At 34.0% G+C, this 21,225-nt stretch overlaps 2 protein-coding genes across 2 annotated transcripts; both read right to left on the reverse strand.

The window, feature by feature from the left end:
- Positions 1-536: 536 nt before the first annotated feature.
- LOC114734721 (pectinesterase 2-like) lies at positions 537-2,562 on the reverse strand. Its single transcript, XM_028922363.1, has 2 exons — positions 1,647-2,562; positions 537-1,387 (listed from the first exon to the last, which is right to left on the reverse strand). Exons 1-2 carry the CDS (start codon positions 2,521-2,523, stop codon positions 699-701), a joined length of 1,566 nt encoding a protein of 521 aa, XP_028778196.1. The 5' UTR covers positions 2,524-2,562; the 3' UTR covers positions 537-698.
- A 9,346-nt stretch (positions 2,563-11,908) lies between these two features.
- LOC114734724 (probable pectinesterase/pectinesterase inhibitor 17) lies at positions 11,909-13,261 on the reverse strand. Its single transcript, XM_028922367.1, has 2 exons — positions 12,706-13,261; positions 11,909-12,276 (listed from the first exon to the last, which is right to left on the reverse strand). Exons 1-2 carry the CDS (start codon positions 13,259-13,261, stop codon positions 11,909-11,911), a joined length of 924 nt encoding a protein of 307 aa, XP_028778200.1.
- Between the last annotated feature and the right edge of the window lie 7,964 nt (positions 13,262-21,225).

Consider the following 21,225-nt stretch of genomic DNA (forward strand, 5'->3'; position numbering starts at 1 on the left):
TTATATTATTTGTCTAGGAAGATCCTTAATTATCATTCTATTATAAAGAACAAAATCATAAATGATAATTAAATTACTAATTCTCTCTCCTCTGCTTATGATCTTTCTCCTTTTTTCCTCCTTCATAATTAATTATTAATATGATTAATTAATAATTCATTATTATTAAACTATTAATTACATCAAGAGCTCATTATTACTTATTATTACTAGTACAAGTCATAAATAAAGCAAAATAAAAACAAAATTTTAAAAATTCATGAGTCGTTCTTACATTCTTCTTTTATCTATGGAGTATTGTTGAATAGCTTTGTTCTACCTCTACACAACAAAATTTCTTTTTCTAAAGTCAAACTACTTTTTAGAGCAGACCCATATGGTATTATGCAGATGTTTGGTGTAGATAGATTGATAGATAGATAGATAGAGAGAGAGAGAGAGAGAGAGAGAGTTAATTTTAAAATATATCAATAAAATGGAAAGGACGAAACTCGTAAACTTTATGGGCATGTGACCATATTTTGAACACATACAATAAAAACGTATTCATTTGTTACACAAAAGCAATGTTCCATATCAACTACATGCTACTAACTAGGGATTTTACAAACAATCATGGCGACACAAATTAACGAATTAGAACAAATGAACATATGGCCTAGAACCAACAACAATCAACTATAACATAATGCAATGATCTATAAAGCAGAGGTGAAAGGAACACTGCTGGCTGGCAACCATGAATTTCCTCCAATGAAGTTCCCAACAGTGAACTTTGAAGCTTCTGAAGCACTAGCGATTACGTGGAAACCTGACCACTTAACTCGATTTGCAGTGGAAGAACCTGAACCAGTGTTCATATACTCTCCATAATATAAAGTGTTCAACGCAAAATTACCACTCCATTCCAACCAACCAGCCTGGTTTACCAAACTATCAAGAAAGCTCTTCATAATCACTGTTCGAGAATATTGCTTCCATGGCCTTCCAAGATAGGTTCTCACAGAGCTCTGAACTGCTTTTAAGTCTGAAGCAGCCATAACTTTACAGTTGTGAATAGAAATTCCAGTGTTTTGGTTTGGATCAGTTCGGCCTTGTGCCGTGATTGTGTTGACTTTGTTTGGAGGGTTTCTAGCGAAAATGTTGCAGTTCTGGAAAACCACAGCTGCGTTTCCAAAGATGAAATCCACAGTGCCATAAATGTCACATTCTCTATAGAACTGTCTGTCAGAGTGCACATACAATGTGTCTTGGTATCCCTCAAAGCTGCATCTGTAAAAAACTGATAAATCTGAACCAGAACGTAGGGCAACAGCTTGGTGATTTGAAGCTCCAGCAGTGTTTCTAAATGTGATGCCTTGTGCAATAAACCCATCCCCAACAACAGCTGAAAAAATCCATACCCAATTAAGTTTTTGAATGGTTGATGTGGGAAGTCTCATATCTGATAGAATCGGGCTTAATAAAGAATATATAAATATAAATATAAATATAAATATATATATATATATATATAAGTTGAGAGACCTATAAATTCTTAGCATTTATCTCACTAGGTGGGATCAATTATATGAATCCTACGATAAAACATTCTAACAAATTTGAAAATATGTCGAAAGATTAAACTTTGATGACTTTCGACTTACCAACAGTGGCTGACCGGAAGGTAGTAGTGCCTCCTCCAACACTTTTACTTCCTGTGACTATAGTCCTCCCAATGCCGTCTCCCACCAACATTATATTCTTTGCCTTTATCTCTACCTGTTCGTTGTAGATTCCGGCCTTCACATATATCACATATCTCCCACCACTACTCTTTGGTGCTGCATTTATAGCAGCAGTTATAGTTGCGTATTTGCCAGATCCATCTTTGGCCACAACAACATTGGCCCGAAAAGAAGATGAAGAAGACTGCAACAACTTCCTATCTCCAGGCTTAACCCACGTTGGAAACCCTTCTTTATAACTTGGCCCTTTGTATTCAACTTTGTTCAGAGCCAAAGTGTTGCTCAACAACTTGGTGACATTGTTGGACATCAAAGGCAACACGTAGTCTTGAACTCCCAGCTCATAGAAGCCGGCTCGGCACGTCTCGATGTTGGTAAGAGCCGTGCTGAGCCATGTTTGAGCGTCTTCTTGGGAGAACTTGGGGTTGGGGTTTAGGGTTTTGTTGAGTTTATCAATGGCTTGCTCGTAAAGCTCTATGCAATCAGCCCATGCAGCTTTCTCACGTGAGTTCCTACATTTTGGTCCTAATGAAACAGTGTTTGCATGGCCTTTCAGGGCTCTCTCCTGGGCTACTTGAAGAGAAAGCTTGAGAAAATCATCTTTGTGTTTGATGATCTTTTGGCTGTGAATGGGATTGTTGTTCATGAAGTACTCACACGGTTGAGGATTTGGGGTTTGCTTGCACCAAACCTTAACCTCATTCCATGAATACCCAGAAACAGAAGAACTACAAAGTAGAAATAAGGGAACAAATAACACAAAGGCCTTGCGCATGAAAAGGCGAAAAGCTGCCATAATGAGAGCTTTTGTACTATTCTTTATATATATGGCCTGTGAACAATCTCGATTCTATGAGAAAGGGAAAGTCGAAATTATTTTTCAGTGTTTGGATGGGTTTTGATGTTGAGTTGATGCCTTTATATAGAAGAGGCAAAGATTGAGCTGGTGGCTATGCATTGTGGCATTCGATTTCGCCTTTGCATGAATATATGTTTTATTTGATTAATATAGTAACATACTTTGTGCTATGTTCATGCTGTTTGTTCATGATTAGCATCTTTGTCTTTGACTTTTACGTGGCACCTCTCTGGACTTGACTTTTCTGTTGCTTCTCTAAGAAGCTAGGGAAAACGTGTTAAGCCGTCTACTGTTTTTGGCAATTTAATGGACTGATGCCATATAATAGTATTTGACTGAAATATGCATGGTACAAGCCAGTGGAGTAATCGTTTTTATTTCTAATAAGACAAGACTTGTAGTTGTGAAATTAAAAAAGGATTGAAGAGAGAATAACTAATAAGAGAAAAAATATTTAAAAAACTAAGGAAAAAGGCTAACAATGATGCCAGCTAGGGGACCTGGCTTGTTTTAGTGCTCATAACTATGATGAAATTTGTACTATTTAAATACATTTTTAATAATTTAGATTAAAAAATTTCAGCAAGTGATAAATTATTTTTTGAAAAAATGACAATTAAAAATTATATTTATTTTAAATTTCTTAAACAAAAAATAATTTTTCTTTAAAAAAATTAAATTAACAAAAAATTAATTCTGCACCGTCTAAATTAAACTTGTATGCTCATCACACGTTAGCGCATCGAGATCTTTAATACTACCTCCAGTCCTTAATATAAGATTCTGTTTGACTTTTATTTTGGTCCTAAATATAAGACTCCAATCCACTTTGTTTCTCATATTTATATATATTTTTTCCAAAGTAATCCTTCTAACAATAATAGTTCTAGTCAGTACACTTTATTAACAAGGATATTTTAGGAAATACGACACCTATTTGAGATAAATAACTAACTCAACTTGTTTCTTTAATCTCTTCAAATTAGTTAACTGGCTTTTATAATTAGGATCGGAGGTAGTAGTTCGTTGAAAATGTTGGATTAATTAATGAGCAAAAATCCAAATATGAAGATTTTTTTGGATACTAAAACATAGGTATTCTCCTATTAAAGGTAATCTTATTCGAGATACTGTCAGGCACTAAATGTGAATATCTCTACTAATAAAGATTCAAATATTAATTCACTATATCATGAGAAACTAATGCCTTTTGCTACACTCATATGCTAAATATGAAGAAATTAATTACCAATGACATGACTTTCAAAAGAAGCCCAGAGTTATTGACTTCTGAATCAGACGGCCTTGCCAGTTGATAAGACCTGAGAGAATGCCCTCTACGCAGAGGGCCTACTTGTTGTAGCCATTTTAATTTAGTTTGGTTTTAATGATTGCCTCGAATATTTTATTATTAATTATTAATTAATATCGGTAAACAAATGAATATGCTTTTAAATAAATAATATAATACTACCTCTTATTTTTAATATAAGATCTTATTTGATTTTTATTTTGATCTTAAATATAAGATCCTAATTCATTTTGTCTCTCATATTTATACATTTTTTTCTAAAGTAGTCTTTCTAACAATGATAATTCTAGTCAATACAATTAATTAGCACGGATATTTTAGGAAAGATAATACCTATTTAGAATAAATAACTAACTCAATTTGTTTTCTTAATCTCCTTAAATTAATCATTTGGTTTTTATAATTAGGACGGGATGCAGTAACAGACTATGAGGGACGAAAGCTTTCTAATCATTGAAATTCAAATAAAGAAGGCGGCCAATCGAGAATCCGACTTTGTTATGGGTAAAAGTTTCTGACTTCTAAATAAAGTAATCCATGAAAGGATACAACACTGTTTCACTTTTGTTTTTAGGTAATTACTATTATAATCATCACCATCGTCATGAAGATTTTTTTTTTTGGCCAAGTGATACATCCTAAACCATATAAAATTGATGTGAAAAATATAAAATTGTATTTTGGGAGCCTAACGTACATTTTTAAGTCCCAAGAGAATTATTTAATTATAACAACATCCCAAGGAATTTTGAAATGACAATAAAGTGTCAAAATGAATATGCGAAAACCAAAATACTTAAATAGCTCGGTACATTATGCAATTAGTATCCAATCATTATTTTTGGAACTTCATGTAACTACAGTAAAATTTAGAATTAGAGTTTCCCATTTTAGGGTAAATAGAATTCTAGCTTGAAAATTGGTGGGTCACTGCCAAGTTTTTGCTAACTATTACTCGATTATTGGTAACTTCTGTTTTGGCCAAATAATTATTTGTAATTTTGTGTCGTGAATTTGTAACCAGAGTTTCTAGTTTTGATATGGCAAAAAAAAATTTTATTTTCTACTCAGTCTTCTTCTGCTTCTCTTTAGAGGACTTCATGCTTAAATCTTGATGCACTATTCTCATTGGTGCATTGAATGAATTTCTTTGGACCTATCCGAACCGCCTCAAATAATTTTCTAGCAATTTCTCTTCAATAGATATCATCATGTCTATTCTTTCATGAATATGTTAATCACAAATCCTATTTTTCTTATATAATCACACATTCATTTTAATATTATCATTTGTCATTTCACCTATCCCCACTTTATATTCATGTGGTATGTTTAAAACCCAACATTCACTACTATATATAGCATTTCTTTTTTATTTTATTGGGTACTTTTTGGTCACAGATAACTTTAGTAGCATTTCTTTGTTTAAACCATCCTGCTTGAATTCTATGTTGACGTCTTCATCAATTTCACCATATTTTAGTATAATTGATCATAAATATCTGAACTTCGCTACTTATATGTAGAATGATTTGATCTCTCATTTTAATCTCCAAATCACTTCTAGCAAGTCTCTTATCAAAAACACAGTGTGCGTGTGCGTGTGAGTGTATAATGTTTTACTCCTATTTAAGAGAAAATCCTCCAACTCACTACTACGAAGCAGTTTATTTTTGTCCCCTATTTGTGTCTGTTTTGAAAACTAGAAGAAAAAGGTCCTTCATACTCGTCTGGCACTCTATGTAATGGACAAAAACCCCTTCTTCTTTTTTTAATTTTGCTCAGCTTCTTTAATCAAATTGCCCTAATGCATGCACCAGCACCATTCTTTTCTTTTCTCTCCTTCGCTGCAAGCTCCTTTCTTCCAGCAGCGTCTCTTTCTTCTCCTTCGCTTTTCTCTTCTCCCATGACCTCTCAACCTTCGTCATGAACCGAGACTCCATATTCTCTCGACTTCTGGTCTTCCAACGGCGACGGCCGCACGCCCACGAGCTCTCCAAACCCCCGTGAACATGGGTTCTTTCTTCCAGTAGTGATAGCACATCCTTTTCTTCCAGCAGCGGCGCTCACGAGCTCCTCTTCTTCCACGCAAGGTGTATGTGGGTATGTGGCTTTTATATTATGCGGATTTTGTGGGTTTTGAAAGAAATAAATGTAAGTATTGTGTGGGTGTGACTGTGTAGGTTTTCTATGGAAATTGATTGTTGGCTTTTTTTTTATATATATATAATTTCATTTTTACTATGCGGGAGGTAGTAGTGTTGGGAGAGTTTGAGTTGAATATCGAGTAAGTAATGTTTCATCAATACTACAAATGCTTTTTTTTTAATATTGAAAAGAATACTTCTCAAAGAACATATTAAAAAAAAAATTACCAGAACTAAAATTTATCCTTGCATATGGATCCTATAGGTCTCAAATGATAGAGTTAGTGTTGATTCTCCTGTTCAATCTACTTTCATCTCTTTGAGACCATATTCTGTCCATAAGTTGTTTTGATATTCTGTTAGTAAGTTGTTTTTAAATAGTTTAACTTAGTCTTAATTTGCTTTAGTTTTGTTGAAATTGGGTTTAATTGGATACAATTGCTACAATTAGTTATGTTAGAATGTTTATTTTTTTATTTTTTTATTTTTTGCTTTAACTAAGTTAGATTCTCTAGTCTTAGAACTTTCTTGTATTATATGATTAGCCTAAGCTTGTATGAAATTAATTAGGATGTTATTGTTGTATGGAAAGCATAACACGATGGGTTTGGTTATGCTAAATTGCATTGTTTGTAGTTCGTTTTGGTTCTATTGAATTACAGGTTGTCAAAATTGTCCGTGCAAATATTGTACTACTTTATATATGTGTGTGTACAAAACACATATTTTTATCTATTCTCGATAGAAGAGACGAATATGCTACTCCATATTCGTCTGTTCTATCCAAAACAGATGAAATAGTCATATATGGTTGCCCATATTCATTTATTTTAGAACAAACAAATATATGTATATTTATATTCATCTGTTTTGAAACAGACAAATATATAACTAATATCTGTGTCTCTTCAGTGAACATTTCCTCCTAAACAAATGAATATAGGGCTTCAAAATAGATGAAAATTGCTTATTTTGTAGTAGTGACTCTAGGGTCCTTCTCCATAAAGTATAGAATTAACATCTTCTCTTGACTCAACCAAATCAACTACTACCTTCGGTCCTAATTATAAGAACTAGTTGACTAATTTGAAGAGATTAAAGAAGTAAATTGAGTTAGTTATTTGTCATAAATAGGTATTGTCTTTCCTAAAACATCCTTGCTAATCAAGTGTATTGACTATAACTATAATTATTAGAAGGGCTATTTTGGAAAAAATTGAGTAAATATAATAGACAAAGTGGATTGAGATCTTATATTTAAGACCAAAATAAAAGTCAAACAGGGTCTTATATTAAGGACCGGAGGTAGTATATTATAAGCAAAAAGCATGTCCTTAGAAAAGTCATTTATCTCACCATCAGGTATTCTTATACTAATTGTTACCAGCCCCTTCATACATATCTTGTATGACTTTGATTAGTGCAACACACGCACTTCTTTTTTTTTTTTTTCCAAGACTTTTCCAAGAACATTTCTCATAACGTGGTCAAAAGTCCCCCCCCCCCAAAAAAAATTAATGAAAGCAAATCTCTTCCTTCGCGTTGACACTTCTTTAACAAATACATTTCTTTTGTTCTAGACTTTATTGGTATAAACTCGAATTGGTTTTCAAAATTTCAAGTCTCCTATCTCAACTTGTCTTCTATCACCTTTTTTCACAATTTTATTGTATCGCTCATAAGCTTAATTCCTATGTAGTTTACACAATTTTTAATATCCTCTTTATTTTTGCAAATGGGGACTAAATTACTTTTACTCCAATAATCATTAGGCATTTTCGTAGATCATAAAATCTCATTAAATAGCTTGGAAAACCACAACACGCTATCTTGGCTAACATGGTTAATCAGTTAATTATAAGCATAATTAATAATTCTCCTTCTCCTTCTTTGCTTATCTTCTTTTTTGCTCCTCACTACTACAAAATATGTTATTTTCGTTTGTTTTGGGAGCTTTTTTCGTTTATTTAGGGGAAGATGTTGATAGAAGAGATGTAAATAGTAGTTATATATTTATTTGTTTTCAAACAGATGAATATGGGCCTTCATATTTTTCCATTCTAGATAGAATAGACGAGTATCTATTCTAGACAGAATAGACGAATATAGTGGTCCAAATTCATCTGTTCTACTTTAGAACAAACAAATATAAATATATATTTTTTTAAAAAAAAATAGCAAAAAGACCTAAACATCCTAATAGAAAATTAATTTCTCATATCATTGAGAATAAAACTCTTAAAAAAGCAAAACATTTATAGTAGTGATGAAACATTACTTACAATATTAGTTAGGATGCTTGTAATATTCAACTCAAAGTTTCTAATATAATTTGAAGTACGTTTCTTCCAATACTAAGTACCTACAATATAATAAAGATAAAATTATTAAAAAAAACCAACATTTTTTAAAACATGATTATATCCAATCAAATTTCAAAGAAGTCATATATATATATATATATATTTATTCAAATAACATCACATAGCTTTCTAAAATTGAACATGACTATTAAAAATTGAGGGTACTTAATTAACTACCCTATTAAATACATTTTCACAAATACCTTATATACAATAAAATTTAAGCAAGTTTACCAAACTTTTTCAGTCTAAAAATGCTTTGCCCAATCAATATTCAATGTTATCTAAATGCAATTAATCAATTTAAAGCCAACCACAACCAACATGTTATATATAATCACATTTAAAAAGAAGTCTCAAATTAGATACTACATTCTTAACCACCTGATAAATGCTTATTTTATCATGATTTTTCATATCGTATCTGGGATTTTTATCAATTAAATTGGGCTTGATTACATTTATTATGATTAATTTGAATTAAAAATGATTGGATAAAACTGTAGTTAAAAAGCTCAAAAATATCATATTCTTATGATTTATTTTGATTGATTGATTTTTGAGAAAATCCCAAAAAAAATGATTGTTGAATTTCAAAATGAGAAATAAGGAATTACTAAAAAATATCTGTTTTTATTTGCTTTTTGAGTATAGTTATTTTCTTTACAAGTATAGTAATTAATACTGATTTGAAATTTTGAAATTCAATAGTCATTTTTTTTTTGTTTTCCCTTGATTTTTTTTTTTTGAAAAATATGATGTTACATTATCTTGAATTTTATTGTAGGAAAATTTAAATGGAAAGCTGAAAGTAACAAATTATAGCAAAGGACTGGCAAATTTGAGAAAATACAAAGAAGGACCCAAAGCCAATGCACAGCGTTTGATTAGGGCTTAAAATTGATTTTGATTCTTCTTAAAGAGGGGGAAGCTCACGCATGGGCAGAAGAGAGACCTTCAGCGACCTCACTACTCCATCATTCACCAACGACGACCTCCACTGTTCACCTTCATCATCACCGTCAATCCTCTTCTTCCAGTCCGTCTTCTCTTTCTTTCTACTCCACTCCATTTTCCAGATTCATGATCTCTGTCTCTATTCCTCTTCAAAACCCAACGGCCTTCCTCCATTTCTCCTCTCCCACTCGTGCTTTCCCTTCCAGTCCTTTAACACTGTCCCTGTCTCACATTCTCCATCTTCATTGTCACCTGCATCTTCTTCTTTGCTGCCATGGCCGACGGTATGAAGGAGCTCATTGCAGCAGATTTTTAAATTATGTATGGCTAAGCTCTTCGACTTCCTCTTTGAGATGGAGCAGTGGCTGGAGTTCCAGAAGCTAATAGGGGAGTTAAATTTATTCGATTCATTTTCTCTTATCTATATTTGGATTATCTGGTTGTAGAATGGTGTTTTGTAATGTTGGAGACTAAGATTTCAGTTGCTTGTCTCTGTTGAATTGAGCACTTGTGATTGTGATTGGACTTTGTGGCTTGAATGTTATATATTCTTATATTCCCTTTTGTGAGTTTATTGATATTGTACTGTTTGGCATGTTAGTGTGGATGATACAATTGATTTGAGCTTACTTTTGAGTGTTTCGGTTGAGCACTCTATTCATGTCTTGGTTGAGCATTATTCTTTAAGAGAAATGAGCTATTTAACTTAATCAAAGTTGCACACTAAGTAGTTTTCAATAGTAACTTAAGAGGTGTTTATTAGCTACGGTAGTAGAAATAATCACCAATTAAGATTGCTTGATTCAAACGATGTTTTAAGGTTTTCTATTGAGACTTCGTGCATTGTTTTTAACTCCCAAAATATTTTGAACAAGGAACGTTATTAATCTATTTCTTAGAAGCATTAATCTCATACGTTTTATCATATCCATTCCCATCCACTTTTATAAAAGAAAATATAAAAAAAAATAGTAGTTTAGATTTATTCCATGACATCTTTAATGGTTAGTAAAGTAAAACTAATTGTCAAAACCCAAAACTTTTCTCCCTTGTCAATTTATTGTTTTTGATGCTTACTTGGCTTGGGATTTCAAATAAAGGCTCCTTAATGTGAAACAACCTGAGTTTTGCACTTTATTGTATTGTTTGGATTTATTTTTGATTGGGAACCCAAGACAAACAACAAAGGCTCTCATCACCACCATTTAAAAAGGATTTGCATTCAAATAACATCCATATAGCTTTCTAAAATTCAACATGGAGATTAGACATTGAGGATACTTAGTTAACTATCCTATTCTAACCAAATTCTTCTCCTAGGCATTTTCACCAATACCTTATGTGCATTAACATATAAACAAGTTTAGCGTGCTTTTAATCTTCAAATACTTTGCCCAATCACAATCAATGCTTTCCAAAAATAATTATTCACCAAGAATCAAATTAAATAGGAAACTTTCAACACCTACAAATCCAACAATCAATTTTAACACCCATATAACATTTACACACAACTAAAACATCCACCTCCAAACTAAATAACTTACCTTGCGTCTTGCAAAGCTCGAGCTATGGAGAAGAAAGGAAAGAACCTTCTCATGCAAGCAAGAGAAGAGAGAAGAAGCTTAGACTCGCACGACCAAGGAGTGGAGAAGGAGAGAAAGGTGAAGGAGAGGAGAGGAAGAAGTACATAGCTCGTGGGCTTCAGAAAAGGAGCAAAAATTTGAAGGAGAAGGGGAAGAAGTCACAACAAAAGGAGAAGAGAAGAGAATAAGGAATGTGGCTAGGGTTTTCACTTGTTCAAAGGAACAAAAAGAGATGAAGAAGCAGATGAAATTTAAGGGGGGGAAGATTTTTCATCTGTTACATATATAACAGACGAGCATAAGCCACTCGTACTCGTCTATTACAAGAAACAGATGAGTATGAGGGCTCATACTTGTTTGTTTTGTCTTAACAGATGAGCGTTGAGACTCTATTTCTTCTGATTTTCAAAATAGACAAGAATAGACCTTTTTGTAGTAGTGCCTCTTTCTCATCATCTTCTCCTTAGTTAATTATTAACATCGTTAATTACTAATTCAGTATTATTAAAATATTAATTACATCAAGAGTTAATATTATTACAAGGACAAATCATTCGTAAAATATAAATTAAAACCAAATTTTTAAAAATTCATAAATCATGACTATATTTTCAGTTTTTTATTTCCTTCTTGAATTTTGTTGAATAGGCTTTGGTTCAAGTTCTACGGCTGCAAAAATTCCAATTCTTAAGTGCAACGCAAAGTTACCACTCCATTCAAACCAACCAGCCTGGTTTATCAAACTATCAAGAAAGCTCTTCATAATCACTGTTCGAGAATATTGCTTCCATGGCCTTCCAATATAGGTTTTCACAGAGCTCTGAGCTGCTTTTAACTCTGAAGCAGCCATAATAACCCTACAGTTGTGAATGGAAATTCCAGTGTTTTGGTATGGGAATTCTCATATCAGATAGAATCGGGCTTAATAAAGGATATATATGAAAATATGTTGAAAGATTAAACTTTGATGACTTTCGACTTGCCAACAGTGGCTGACCGGAAGGCAGTGGTGCCTTCTCCAACACTTTTACTTCCTGCGATTATAGTCTTCCCTATGCCGTCTCCCGCCAACATTATATTCTTTGCCTTTATCTCTACCTGTTCGTTGTAGATTCCAGCCTTCACATATATCACATATCTCCCACAACTGCTCTTTGGTGCTGCATTTATAGCAGCGCCAATAGTTGTGTATTTGCCAGATCCATCTTTGGCCACAACAACGTTGCCCCGTGAAGATGAAGAAGAAGACTGCAACAACTTCCTATCTCCAGGCTTAATAACCCATGTTGGAAACCCTTCTTTATAAGTTGGCTCTTCGTATTCAACTTTGTTCAGAGCCGAAGTGTTGTTCAACAACTTAGTGACATTGTTGGACATCAAAGGCAACACGTAGTCTTGAACTCCCAGCTCATAGAAGCCGGCTCGGCACGTCTCGATGTTGGTAAGAGCCGTGCTGAGCCATGTTTGAGCGTCTTCTTGGGAGAACTTGGGGTTGGGGTTTAGGGTTTTGTTGAGTTTCTCGACGGCTTGCTCGTAAAGCTCTATGCAATCAGCCCATGCAGCTTTCTCACGTGAGTTCCTACATTTTGGTCCTAATGAAACAGTGTTTGCATTTATAGCAGCGCCTATAGTTGTGTATTTGCCAGATCCATCTTTGGCCACAACAACGTTGCCCCGAGAAGATGAAGAAGAAGACTGCAACAACTTCCTATCTCCAGGCTTAATAACCCATGTTGGAAACCCTTCTTTATGACTTGGCTCTTTGTATTCAACTTTGTTCAGAGCCAAAGTGTTGCTCACCAACTTAGTGACATTGTTGGACATCAAAGGCAACACAAAGTCTTGAACTCCGAGCTCGTAGAAGCCTGCTCGGCACGTCTCGAGGTTGGTGTGAGCCGTGCTGAGCCATGTTTGAGCGTCTTCTTGGGAGAACTTGGGGTTGGGGTTTAGGGTTTTGTTGAGTTTCTCGACGGCTTGCTCGTAAAGCTCTATGCAATCAGCCCATGCAGCTTTCTCACGTGAGTTCCTACATTTTGGTCCTAATGAAACAGTGTTTGCATGGCCTTTCAGGGCTCTCTCCTGGGCTACTTGAAGAGAAAGCTTGAGAAAATCATCTTTGTGTTTGATGATCTTTTGGCTGTGAATGGGATTGTTGTTCATGAAGCACTCACACGGTTGAGGATTTGGGGTTTGCTTGCACCAAACCTTAACCTCATTCCATGAATACCCAGAAACAGAAGAACTACAAAGTAGAAATAAGGGAACAAATAACAAAAAGGCCTTGTGCGAGAAAAGGCGAAAAGCTGCCATAGTGAGAGCTTTTGTACTATTCTTTATACATATGGCCTGTGAACAATGTCGATTCTAAGAGAAAGGGAAAGAGGAAATTGTTTTTAGTGTTTGGATGGGGTTTGATGTTGAGTTGATGCCTTTATATAGAAGAGGCAAAGATTGAGCTGTTGGCTATGCATAGTGGTTTTCGTTTTCGCCTTTCCATGAATGTATGTTTTATTTGATTGATATAGTAACATACTTGTGCTATGTTCATGCTGCTTGTTCATGATTAGCATCTTTGTCTTTGACTTTTACGTGGCACCATTCTTGACTTGACTTTTCTGTTGCATCTCTAAGCAGCTAGTGAAAACGTATTAAGCCGTCTACTGTTTTTGGCAATTTAATGGATTGATGCCATATAATAGTATTTGACTGGAATATGCATGGTACGAGCTAAGCTAGTGGAATAATCGTTTTTATTTCCTATAAGACAAGATTTGTAGTTGTGAAATTAGAAAGGATTAAAGAGAGAATAACTAATAAGAGAAAAAGGATTAAAAAATAAGGAAAAAAAGGCTAACAATGATGCTAGCTAGTGGACCAGGTTTCAGTGCTTATAGCGGTGATAAAACTTGTACTATTTAAATACATTTTTAATAATTTAAATTTGCATGCTCATTACACTCGTTAGCGCATCGAGATTTTTAATATTTAGTTCAAAATGTTGGATTAATTAATGAGCGAAAATCCAAATTTGAAGAAATTAATTACCAATGACATGACTTTCAAAACAAGCCCAGAGTTATTGACTTTTGAATCAGATGGCCTTACCAGTTGATGAGACTTGAGAGAATGCCCTCTACGCAATGGGCCTACTTGTGGTAGCCATTTTAATCTAGTTTGGTTTTAATGATGGCCTCGAATAAGAGAGAATACCTGTGCCTGAAAAAAATAAAAATTACAATTTTTAAAATATATTTTATTATTAATTATTAATTAATATCGGTAAACAAATGAATATGCTTTTAAATAAATAATATAATAATAGACTATGAAGGACGAAAGCTTTTTAATCATTGAAATTCAAATGAAGGAAGCGGCCAATCGAGAATCCGACTTTCTTATGGGTAAAAGTTTCTGACTTTTAAATAAAGTTGTGAAAGCATTTCATGCAAATCCATCAAAGGATACAACACTGTTTCACTTTTTTTTTTTTTAGGTAATTACTATTATAATCATCATCACCATCATGAAGATTTTTTTTTTACCAAGTCAAACATCCTAAACCATATGAATTGATCTGAAAAATATAAAATTGTGTTTTGTGAGCATAACGTACATATTTAAGTCCCGAGAGAATTATTTAATTATAAGAACATCCCAAGGAATTTTGAAATGATGATAAAGTGTCAAAGGTCTTAAATGAATATGCGAAAACTAAAATACTTAAATAGCTCGGTGCATCTTGCAAATAGTATCTAATCATTATTTTTGGAACTTCATGTAACTAGAGTAAAATTTTGAATCAGATTTTCTCATTTTAAGGAAAATGGAATTTTAACTTGAAAATTGGTGGATCGTAAATTTGTAACCAGAGTTTCTAGTTTTGATATGGGAAGCAAATTTTTTTTTATTGTCTCCTCAGTCTTCTTCTGCTTCTCTTTAATTAGAGGACTTCATGCTTGAATCTTGATGTACCCGTTCTCATTGGCGCATTGAATGAATTTCTTTGAACCTATCCGAACCGCCTTAAATAATTTTCTAGCAATTTCTCTTCAATAGATATCGTCATGGCAATTCTTTCATGAATATGTTCATCACAAATATTATTGTCCTTATACGATCACACACTCATCTTAATATTATCATTTGTCATTCCACCTATCCCCATGTTATACCCGTGTCGTTTGTTTAAAACCTAACATTCACTATTATATAGCATTTCTTTTACTTTATTAGGTACTTTTTTGTCACAAATAATTTTAGTAGCTTTTTCTGTTTAAACCATCCTGTTTGAATTCTATGCTGACATCTTCATCAATTTCACCATGTTATAGTATAATTGATCGTAAATATCTGAACTTGGCTACTTATATATAGAATGATTTGATCTCTCATTTTAATCTCCAAATCACTTCTAGCAATCTCTTATCAAAATAACAATGTGTGTGTGTGTAATGTTTTACTCCTATTTAAGAGAAAATCCTCCAACTCACTACTACAAAACAGTTTATTTTTGTCTCCCATTGTTGTTTGCTTTGAAAACCAGATGAAAAAGGTCCTTCATACTCGTCTGTCACTATGTAACAGACAAAAACCTTATTTTAAAATTTTGCTCAGTTTCTTTAATCAGATTGCCCTAATGCATGCACCGGCGCCATTCTTTTCTTTTCTCTCCTTCATCGCAAGCTCCTTTCTTCTAGCACCATCTCTTCTCCTTAGCTTTTCTCTTCTCCCATGACCTCTCAACCTTCGTTCTGGACCGAGACTCCATATTCTCGCCACTTCTCATCTTCCAGCGGTGATGGCCACAAGCCCACGAACTCTCCAAACCGCCGTGAACATGGGTTCTTTCTTCCAGTAGTGATGGCACATCCTTTTCTTCCAGCAGCGGCGCTCACGAGCTCCTCTTCTTCCACGCTAGGTATATGTGGGTTTTGAAAGGGATGAATGTAAGTATTGTGTGGGTGTGTAGGTTTTCTATTGAAATTGATTGTTGGCTTTTTTTTTTTTAATAATTTCATTTTTATTATAGGGTAGGTAGTAGTGTTGGGATCTATGATTTAAACCATATTGGAAAGCTTGAGTTGAATATCGAGTAAGTAATGTTTCATCAATACCACAAATGTTTTGTTTTGTTTTATATCGAAAAGAATACTTCTCAAAGAACATATTAAAAAATACTAGAACCAAAATTTATCCTTGCTCATGGATCCTACAGGTCCCAAATGATAGAGTTAGCATTGATTCCCCTGTTCAATCTGCTTTCATCTCTTTGAGACCATATTCTGTCCATAAGTTGTTTTGATAGTCTGTCAGTAAGTTGTTTTTAAATAATTTAACTTAGTCTTAAATTGATTTAATTTTATTGAAATTGAGTTTAATTGGATACAATTGCTATAATTAGTTATGTTAGAATATATATATGTATATATATATTTTTCTTTAACTAAGATTCTCTGGTTTTAAAACTTTCTTGTGTTATATGATTAGCCTAAGCCTGTATGGAATTAATTATGATATTATTGTTGTATGGAAAGCATAACATGATGTATTTGGTTATGCTAAATTGCATTGTTTGTTGTTTGTTTTGGTTCTATTAAATTACAGACTGCTTATATAGATATATATATATATATATATATTTATATATAAAGCACATAGATATTTATCTGTTTCGTCCAAAATAGACGAAACAGACAAATACGAATGCCCTTATTCATCTATTTTAGAGCAAATAATAATAGGTATATCTATATTCATATGTTTTGAAACAGACAAATATATAAACTAGTATCTCTATTAAACATCTCTCCTAAACAAATGAATATAGGGCTTCAAAATAGACAAAAATTTGCTTATTTTGTAGTAGTGACCCTAGGGTCCTTCTCCATAAAGTATAGAATTAATATCTTCTCTTCACTCAACGAAATCAACGATATTATAAGCAAAAAGCATATCCTCAAGAAAGTCGTTTGTCTCGCCTTCAGGTATTCTTAATATTAGTTGTTACCGACCCCTTCATACATATCTTGTATGACCTTGATTAGTGCGACACACGCACCCCTTTTTTTTTCAAGTCTTTTCCGAGAACATATCTCGGAACATGGTTAGAAGTTTTTTTTTTTTCCAAATCGATGAAAGCAAATCTCTTCCTTCGCTTTGATACTTTTTCATTAATCTCCTTAACAAATACATTTCTTTTGCTTCCCAAATTGGTTTTCAAAATTTCAAGTCTCCTATCTCAACTTGTGTTCCATCACCTTTTTTTCATAATTTTATCGTATGGCTCATAAGCTTAATTCCTATGTAGTTTACACAATTTTTAATATCCTCTTTATTTTTGCAAATGGGGATTAAATTACTTTTACTCCAATAATCATTAGGCATTTTCATAGATCATAAAATCTCAATTAAATAGCCTGGAAAACCACAACACACTATCTTGGCTTAAACACTTCCAGTCATTAATAATATATGGTTAATCATTTAATTATTAACATGATTAATAATTATCCTTCTCCTTCTTTGCTTATCTTCCTTTTTTCCCCTCACTGCTACAAAATATATTATTTTCATCCGCTGTAGAAGCTTTTTTTTATTTGTTTAAAGGTAGACGTTGATAGAGGAGATGTAAATAGCAGTCATATTTGTCTGTTTTCAAATAGAGAAATGGGATATTTCTATTCTAGATAAACAAACCGCTAAAATCTATTCAGACGATGAATTACCCATTCATTTCTAGCGGTTATCCCTAACCGCTAGAAAATTAGAGCTAGAAAATTCCCCGGGCTTTGGCGGGAACTTGGCGCCAAATTTGTAGCGTTTACTTTCTAGCGGTTCAGGCTAATAAACCGCTAGACACCGAAAAATTCTAGCGGTTGATACATGAAGCGCTAGAAATTTTTTTCATTCCCCGAGGAGTTTAAATCTAGAAATTTAATAACATCTTCTTCCGAACTAACCTAGAAATTTTCTAATCATGGACCGAACCGCTAGAAATCTAGCGGTTCAAAACCGCAGAAATTTCTAGCGGTTCCAAACAACTTCAAATTGAGTTAGGAATTTCAATATTCAACTCAATGACTTCTAATATAATCTAGTCGTTTTCCTCTAAACCTACAATATAGTTTTGGGAAAAAAACTTTTGGTCTTTAAAACCCATTTTCATTTTGGATCCTTGAATTTTCAGGATATTGGTAATTTATTTCGTAAAAATTAGTAATTTTTGATATGTTAGCTTATGATATTTTTTTATTTCATTTATAAATAATTACTATTTGTTGTTATTAGGATGCCTCGTCGACACGGGAAAGACCCAGTTGATCCTAAGAGAGCTGGACCCAGTGAGGTTCATCATGATGCTGATGAGCCATTCCCCAGCATTCATGACTACAATCTGAGCGAGGAGGATATCCTCAGTTTTATGGAGCAGGATGGTGTTGAGCGGACTGAGGAGACTCATTTTACTGGGGATGAGCAACCCCATGCTGATGCTGCTGACGAGGAGGAGGAGGAGGAGGAGGAGCAGGATCAGGGGAATGAGTATCCCCAGGCTGCACAGCGTCCTGCTCCGAGACGTCAGGCTGGTTATGAGGTGGAATTTGTCGGTAAGTATTTATTTAACTTTTTAAAGTTTTGATCAGTATTTAATTTATATAGAAATTATATTAATTTATTGATATATAATTTATTTCTTAATTAAATTTTGCAAACACTGAGGGGAACAGGTCCTATCGGAGGCTGACAGCCAGAGAGCTGTCTATGATGACGGGCGGACGAGTGGTTGTGCCGCTCAATGAGTTGGGCCAACCGACGAAGAAAGTGGCCAGTTGTACAACAAGTACGTGCGCCTCCTTGGTCAGCAGTGGACGCTGTTCCCCATCTACGTGCAGGACTGGAAGAAGATCACCTCAGACAAGAAGCAGCAAGGCTGGGAAATGATGAAGGTAATATAAAATTGTTATTTATAATTTTTTTTTAATTTAAATAAATGATTATATATTTTGTTTTCAAATAATTTAATTGTTTGATTATAATTTTTTATTTTTATTTCTTTGTTTGTTATTTATAATATTTTAAAAGTAGTTCTGAATATATCTTTTTTATTTAAATTATTTAAAAGTAGTTAAATGAAAATCTTTGTTATTGATTTCATTAATTTATTATTTATAATAATTTTAAATTAGTTGAGTAAAAATATTTTTTCATTTAAATTACTTAATTTTTAATTATTATTTGTTTTTGATTAATTTATATTTTATTTATAATATTGTTAAATTAGTTAAAAACTAATTATTTGTTTTTGATTATTGAAATTGCTTAATTATTTGTTTTTAATTTGTTATTTAGTTAATTTATTATTTTAATCATAGAGTAAATTTATTCTGGGGGAGGAGTTGAGGGCTGACACGATCAAGAGGCTCGAATGGCATGGAAGAACAGGAGGGCCGACCTGTGGAGGGAGAAGAAAGGTGACGGGACGAGGCCCCTCCAGGAGATACTGGCAGATGTACCTGGTGGAGTCCCGGACCAAGACTGGTCCACTTACGTCTATTTTAGGATGACGGCTGACCAGATGGTATGATAATATTGTATTAATTATAATTTCTTTATTTTTTATCCGACTTGACTCATTTAATTTAATTTTTTTACATTTTGCTTCAGGCTCTTTCTAGGAGAAATGCTAGGAGCGTCAGGCATCAGACGATACGTCATAGGGCTGGATCCAGGAGCTTTGCGATCACTTATGACGAGATTGTGAGTACTTGAAATAATTTATTAAATATGTAGATGTATTTAATTTGTAACTAATTATTTCTTTGATTTCATTTACAGAGGGAAAGACGCAGCCGCAGGAGCAGGGATACACGCCCACTTATGGCGAGATGTGGCCGATGGTGTATAGACCCCGAGACGGGCGTGCGTCGGATGAGGTTGAGGAGATAGCGGTAAGTAATAAATTAAATATTAATATAATATCACAGTGTAGATATCATTATATTATAATTAACTTCTTTATATTAATTTTGATAGGCACGGATGACTCAGGTCGATTCCGAGTTGCGTGAGTCTCAGGGGTTTGCCTTGGATCCCACCGCCTCACTTTTAGCGGGTCGTGGCCGGCCGCAGCACCCTGGTCGAGTTAGCGGGCTTGGACTTGGACCTACACCGACTAGGTTGCCCCGCTCAAGTGGCGCTGGCCCTTCATATACTGCTGGGAGCTCTCATGCGAGTGCGAAGCGGCCGGGTTCCTCATCTTCAGAGGAATTGCGAGAGGAGCTCAGACAAGAGTTCGAGGCCAGGATCGTGGAGCGTGATCGTCAGTTCCAGGAGCGTGATCGTTAGCTCCAGACACAGCTTGACCAGCTCTTGGCAGCTGCTACGGCTCTGCGTCATGTGGTGGTCAGTATAGCTCCAAACATCTCGGTTCCTGACATCCCCGACCTACACATGCCACCAGTCCCGCCCTACCCCGCCATCCGCCAGTCCAGTCCCAGCAGGTTGAGCGGCCTGCCCACCGTCAGCCGGAGGATTCAGCAGAGGATGATCCCGATGATGCTGCTTCTGCCCCCCACCCATGATTTGCTTTCATTGTATGGGATTTTATTAGAGTCTTGATTTTACGGTTTTATATACTATTTAGATATTTATCTAAATTTTATATTTATTTGTTTCCTTTATTGATTTATTTCTATAATTTTATTTATGTCAAGTACTAATTAATATTGAAATATTTATTTATTTATTACAACATCAACATTACAATTTATTAAACACGTTAAACATGTTAATTAATCAAAATAATTCTATAATCATTTATTAATTTAATAAATATTTATTTTCGTAATGATTAATTTATTGTGCGGTATTTCTATTTAATATTTAAAAATAATAGCGTTTGTAGCGGTTCAAACTTTTCTAGCGGTTCACCAGAACCGCTAGAAAATTAGCAAATTTTCTAGCAGTTGAATTTTCTAGCGGTTTATAACCGCTAGAAAATTCAAACCGATGGAGAGAAAATTCACGTTAAACCGCTAGAAATTTCACCAGAACCGCTAGAAAATTAGCAAATTTTACCTAATTTTCTAGCGGTTTATAACCGCTAGAAAATTCAAAACCGATGGAGAGAAAATTCCCGTTAAACCGCTAGAATTTCTATCGGTTTGTACCGATATTTAGAATTTCTAGCTTTAATAACCGCTGGAAATTGAAAATTCCGTTGAAAACGCTACAAATTTGTAGCGGTTTTGTAACCGCTACAAAAAAATGACCGTTCA

Source organism: Neltuma alba, unplaced genomic scaffold (assembly GCF_004799145.2).
Source record: "Neltuma alba isolate B1F8T4 unplaced genomic scaffold, ASM479914v2 tig00013131_pilon, whole genome shotgun sequence".
NCBI lineage: Eukaryota > Viridiplantae > Streptophyta > Magnoliopsida > Fabales > Fabaceae > Neltuma > Neltuma alba.

Excerpts from the sequence above, each read along its gene's own strand:
- LOC114734721 (XM_028922363.1), bottom strand. The coding sequence starts at position 2,523 with ATGGCAGCTTTTCGCCTTTTCATGCGCAAGGCCTTTGTGTTATTTGTT. Across the intron at positions 1,388-1,646 it reads CTTCCGGTCAGCCACTGTTG|CTGTTGTTGGGGATGGGTTT; the intron begins GTAAGTCGAAAG and ends GGATTTTTTCAG.
- LOC114734724 (XM_028922367.1), bottom strand. The coding sequence starts at position 13,261 with ATGGCAGCTTTTCGCCTTTTCTCGCACAAGGCCTTTTTGTTATTTGTT. Across the intron at positions 12,277-12,705 it reads AGTTGAATACAAAGAGCCAA|TTGAATACGAAGAGCCAACT; the intron begins GTCATAAAGAAG and ends CTCTGAACAAAG.